This window comes from Rhinopithecus bieti, unplaced genomic scaffold, assembly GCF_001698545.2.
Source record: "Rhinopithecus bieti isolate Rb0 unplaced genomic scaffold, ASM169854v2 scaffold_17010, whole genome shotgun sequence".
NCBI lineage: Eukaryota > Metazoa > Chordata > Mammalia > Primates > Cercopithecidae > Rhinopithecus > Rhinopithecus bieti.
In genome coordinates, this window is record NW_016808932.1 from 856,175 (window position 1) to 862,235 (window position 6,061).

The 6,061-nt window shown below is 37.0% G+C and overlaps 1 protein-coding gene across 4 annotated transcripts in view; it reads left to right on the top strand.

Annotated features, from left to right (window-relative positions):
* Window positions 1-6,061, top strand: part of TAOK3 (TAO kinase 3) — a 249,497-nt gene that overhangs the window by 157,239 nt on the left and 86,197 nt on the right. For all 4 annotated transcript variants that reach the window (XM_017887864.1, XM_017887867.1, XM_017887865.1 and 1 more), the window contains one exon: window positions 69-160. In XM_017887864.1, coding sequence (XP_017743353.1) covers window positions 69-160 — 92 coding nt within the window. The remainder of the gene's footprint in view (window positions 1-68; window positions 161-6,061) is intronic.

Sequence of the window (6,061 nt, forward strand, 5' to 3'; positions counted from 1 at the left end):
TTGAATCACTTTACTGGAGAAATTTTATTTTAATCTACAACTTGAGTTTTGTACCTTATGTTTGGTAGGATGGCTCCAGAGGTGATCTTAGCTATGGATGAAGGACAGTATGATGGGAAAGTTGATATTTGGTCACTTGGCATCACTTGTATTGAATTGGGTGAGTAAAGAGTTATTTGTTTTCATTGTATTTTTAAAAATTATATTTTGCAGATTAATTTTCGTTGTATTTTTAAGAATCATTATAATTAGGAGTTATTCATCTGGCTATTACTTAATGAGTTACTGGTATATGTGTGCTAGGCAATGAATTTATTACATTTTTTATACTCTATAACACAGAAAATTGCTTTCTCTCTGCTACATTTTCATGTTATTAATTTTTTTTTTCTTTTTTTTTTTTTGAGACAGAGCCTTGCTCTGTTACCCAGACTGGAGAGCAGTGGCGCAATCTCTGCTCATTGCAACCTCTACCTCCCAAGTTCAAGCAATTCTCCTGCTTTAGCCTCCTGAGTGCAGGATTATAGGGATTATAGGCGCCTGCCACCAAGCCTGGCTAATTTTTGTATTTTTTTTAGTAGAGACAGGGTTTTGCTGTGTTGGCCAGGCTGGTCTCAAACTCCTGAGCTCAAATGATCTGCCTACCTCTACCTCCCAAAGCACTGAAATTACAGATTTGAGACACCACGCCCAGCCTCATGTTATTAATTTAATTGAAGGAGTTGAAGCAGATATGGCAGTTAACGAATGAAATACAAAATAGTACACAGTAATATATGAAAAATACCCATTCTCCATACTATGAGTGATAATATATGTCCTACCTTTATGGGAGTTTCCATTACCTTAATTTATACTCCAACTTGTATTAGAGAAATCTGAAAAAGTAATAGAAAGCTTATCAGGGATCTGACTCTAAAATTATATTTGACCCATGTAGAGCACAATTGTGAAGAAAACCTTGTGTTAGAAGATAAACCTCAGCCATGAAGTTATTCCCCAAATATTGTTGCAGTTATCTAAAATTGCCTAAAGTGCCACAGAATCTCTCCTTTGGTTGTATATTTTGAACTTTAATATATCTTAAACTTACTTCTATCCAGTGGTATACTGGTAAATTTAACAAATGAATCTCTTGTGGAGAGGGGGAAAGGCCTTGATTTGTAGCTTTGCCAATTTCTAGGGTGTAGATACTCTACTATAGCCAATGCTATCCACTAAATGTGAAACTGGGGAAAGATGTGCACAATGGGCCTTCCAAAGACAGTATGAGCTAGCTACAGCATAATACTGCCTTTATCTACATATTTTGTAAATTTTAAATCAAAATGTTAAAACATTTTTTAAAATCTGTTTTTTAAAAATTCTTTTTTTTCTTTTTTTTTTTGAGACACAGTCTTGCTCTGTCACCCAGGCTGGATTGCAGTGGCACAATCGGCTCTGTCTCCTGGGTTCAAGCAGTTCTTCTGCCTTAGCCTCCCAAGTAGCTGGGATCACAGACATGCACCACCACACCTGGCTAATTTTGTATTTTTAGTAGAGATGGGGTTTTGCCATGTTGGCCAGGCTGGTCTCGAACTCCTGACTTCAGATGATCCACCTGCCTCGGCCTCCCAAAGTGCTGGGATTACAGGCATGAGCCACTGTGCCTGGCCTACAAAAATTATTCATCTAATTTTTGAAGATATTAATTTCATGTAATTCTATTCAGGTTTCCAAATTGATCCTATAAGAATTTCTGAGTTCTAGTTTGATTCACAGACTACAGTTTTCTCTCTTCCTAAAATGTTAGGCCAACTTTGGATACTTTATATTACATTGCCAATGTTTCATTGACCCCTTCCAACAAAAACAACATATGATAAAAATGCACAATTTGTCTGGATTTTTTTTTTTACATTAAGGAAGTATTAATTTACAAAAAAAACAAACAAAGAGAATTCCTGGAGGAAAATTTGAATATTTACTTATTTTTTTCAATTAGGTAGCAGAATCACAAGGTTTATAAATCAAAAAACATAAAAAGACATACAGTGAAAGGTATTCTTCCACCCCTGCCCTATCTACACAGTTCCTACCCCACCCCTGCCAACATACATAGGGAACCACTTTATTAACTTGTGTGTCCTTCCAGATCTTCTTAGTCAATATACAAACAAACATGAACATACACTTCCTATATTCCTTTTCACACCCAAGGTAACGTATATATGTGGTTCTGTACTTTGGTTTTTCACTTAATAATATCTTGGAGATCTGTTTTATATGACTAACTTAGACATGTTTTTCATCATTTTAATAGCATCATATTATTCCATTACATGGATATACCATAGTTTATTTAACTCGTCTTGTATTGATGGATATTGAGGTGATTAATTTCTTTTTTAGGTTATAATATGGTGCTACTCTTTATTTCACTCCAAAGGAAATTGATCAAAGTTATTCATATTGATTTTGGGGGCCACTCAGCAGAAATATTTGCATGTTTTAAAAAGGGCTTATAACGAACTGCCAGCAATACTATGTAAAACTTCACAAGGCAGGCCGGATGTGGTGGTTCATGCCTGTAATCCCAGCACTTTGGGAGGCTGAGGAGGGCAGATCACGAAGTCAGAAGATGGAGACCATCCTGGCTAACACGGTGAAACCCTGTCTCTACTGAAAATACAAAACGAATTAGCCGGGCATGGTGGCGGGCGACTGTAGTCCCAGCTACTCGGCAGGCTGAGGCAGGAGAATATGCATGGCGTGAATCCGAGACGCGGAGCTTGCAGTGAGCTGAGATCGCGCCACTGCCCTCCAGCCTGGGCGACACAGCGAGACTCAGTCTCAAATAAATAGATAGATAGATAGATAGATAGATAGATAGATAGATAGATAGATAATAAAAAAGAACTTCACAAGGTAATCTCAGAAGTCATAGGACCAAAATTAGCTAAAACAACTTTGAAGAAATAGAATTTGGACAGAAGAATCACTGCCCCAAAACCCATACCATAATAATTAAATCCATATGGTATTGGTGTGGGAAAAGACTAGTATCCAATAAACAGACTGGGAAACTCTAGTATGAGTCAGATTTTGAAACTCTAGTATGAGTCAGAAAAGCCATTACAGATCAATGGGGAAAGGATGGCTCATTTGATAAATAATACTGAGAAATTTGTTAATTATATGATAAAACTAAAACTGGATTCCTAGCTATGTCATACACAAAAATAAATTTTAGATTGATTAAATGCCTGAAAGTAAAACTTTAAAACATTTAGAAGAAGCCCCCCAATGCCTCAGTTTCCTCATCTGTAAAATAGAAATAATGATAGTACCCACTTTGTGGGGTTGTTATGAAGATTAATTCGTATCTATAATATGCTTAGAACATGGCCTGGCATATAGTGTTATTATTATTATTATTTTTTTTTTTTTTTTTTGAGACAGAGTCTCACTGTGTCTCCCAGGCTAGAGTGCAGTGGCGTGATCTTGGCTCATGGCAACCTTCGCCTTCCAGGTTCAAGTGATTCTCCTGCCTCAGCATCCCTAGTAGCTGGGACTACAGGTGCATGCCGCCACGCCTGGCTAATTTTTGGTATTTTTAGTAGAGATGGGGTTTCATTGTGTTAGCCAGGATGGTCTTGATCTCCTGACCTCGTGATTCACCCACCTCAGCTTCCCAAAGTGCTGGGATTACAGGCGTGAGCCACCACTCTGGGCCTAGTTTTGTTATTATTATTACTCTAAAATACATTTACAAGTATAATGAAGAACTTTTCTAATCAGTGTTTTTTAAAACATAATGACAAATATGATAACTTTTCCTACTTTAAAATATAAAACCATGTAAAGCACAAACATTAAAAGATAAGCCATGGACTAGGAGAAGGTAGTTGAAATACATTTAACCAACAAAGTATTGGTCCAAAATTTATAAAGAACTCCTACAATTTCTTTCTGAAAAAGAAAAAGCCGGCCAGATGCGCTGGCTCATGCCTGTAATTTCAGCACTTTGGGAGGCCAAGGTGGGCAGATCACCTGAGGTCGAGTTTGAGACCAGCGTGGCCAACATGGTGAAATCTTGTCTCTACTAAAAATACAAAATTAGCTGTGTGTAGTGGTGCATGCCTATAATCCCAGCTGCTAGGGAGGCTGAGGCAGGAGAATCACTTGAACCTGGGAGGTGGAGGTTGCAGTGAGCCTAGATCGCGCCACTGCACTCCAGCCTGAGTGACAAGAGCAAAACTCTGTCTCAAAAAAATAGGAAAAAAAAGAAAAAGGAAAAAAAACAGTAGAGAAATGGGTAAGGAATATCATTAAGTGACGCTAAGGTAGGAGAATCACCTGAACCCAGGAAGTCAAGGCTGCAGTGAGCCATGATCACACCACTGCACTGTAGCCTGGGTGATGGGAGTAAGACCCTATCTCAAATAAAAATAAAAAGGAATATGATTAAGTAATTCATTGAAGAGGAAACCTAAATGGACAACAAATATCAGAAGACACTAAGCCTCATTAGTAATTAGAGAAATGCAATTTGAAACAATTTCACATTGATGAGATTGGCAAGAGTTTCAAGTCTTCAAATACTAAATTTGGAGAAACTGCTAAGGAAGCAAGAACTCCATATGCATACACACTGGAAAGTGCGTACAAGGGTGCAATTGTTTTTATAGTAGCCAGAAAAGGTAGAACTAGCCTAAATTCTTATCCAAAAGAGAATGTATAAATAAATCATGGAATACTGTATCATAGTTAAGAATGAACTGGATCTACATGTTTCATCATGGATAAATCTCAAAACCATAACATTGAATATTTAGTGAACAAATAAAATTGCAAAAGTAAAGGTACGGTATGATGCCAGTTATGAAAATTTTATAAGTTCTTTTATATACTGTTAGAACTATTTATATACTGGCCAGGTACAGTGGCTCACGCTTGTAATCCCAGCACTTTGGGAGGCCAAGGCAGATAGATCACCAGAGGTCGGGAGTTTGAGACCAGCCTGACCAACATGGTAAAATCCCATCTCTACTAAAAATACAAAAATTAACTGGGCATGGTGGTGCTTGCCTGTAATCCCAGCTCCTTGGGAAGCTGAGATAGGAGAATTGCTTGAACCCAGAAGGTGGAGGTTGCAGTGAGCCGAGACCGTACCATTGCACTCCGGCTGGGTGACAAGAGCAAAACTCCATCTCAAAAAAAAAAAAGAAAAAAAGGTATATATACTAATAAAACATAAGAATACAGTTGTAAAGATATAATTCTAGAACAGTAAACTCTCTGGAGAAAGGAAGGCAAATAGAGCTATATCTACTTTCTTATTTTTTTAAGAAGAAAAAGGACCCGAAACAAATATGACAAGATTATAGTAAATCTAAGTGATAGGTGTCTGTTATAATATTATGCAAAATTTTATGTATTTTAAATATTGAATAATTGAACTTTTCAAGAGTTAGAAATAAATATATATTCCTTTGGGGGAACAAAACTATTCTGTGCATAGCATAGAGTTAGCAGTATGGAGTAAGTTTTAGAATTAGACACCCTGGATGTGAATCTTGGCTTTACCAGCACTTAGCTGGCAGGACCACCATGTGTGGCTGTAACATAATGCCATCAGGCATTCACATAGTCTAGGATGCAAATGATCCCTCCTGGAGCTGTGTAGCATGTTGATTCTGGCTGTGTGATGCAGATCATTTTGTTAACTTCCCTAATCCTCAGTTTCTCATCTAAGTAAAAATAACAATGAATATATCATAGATATTTACAGACTTCAATAAGATAACTTAGGTAAAGTATTTAACATAGTGCCTGGCATATAGCAAGTGCTCAGTAACAGCTACTTGTATTCATATATAGGATTATTTTTGGTTTTTGTAATTTATATTTTAGGCCATATAAAATTATGCTTTTAGAGGTCACAGTACCTCTAAAGGGCCATAACTGAGGAGTTCCTACGATGTCTCAGTGTTATAGTAAAATATAAAATAAGTAATATTTTATAAAAATAAACCAAAATTGGCCGGGTGCGGTGGCTCAAGCCTGTAATCCTAGCACT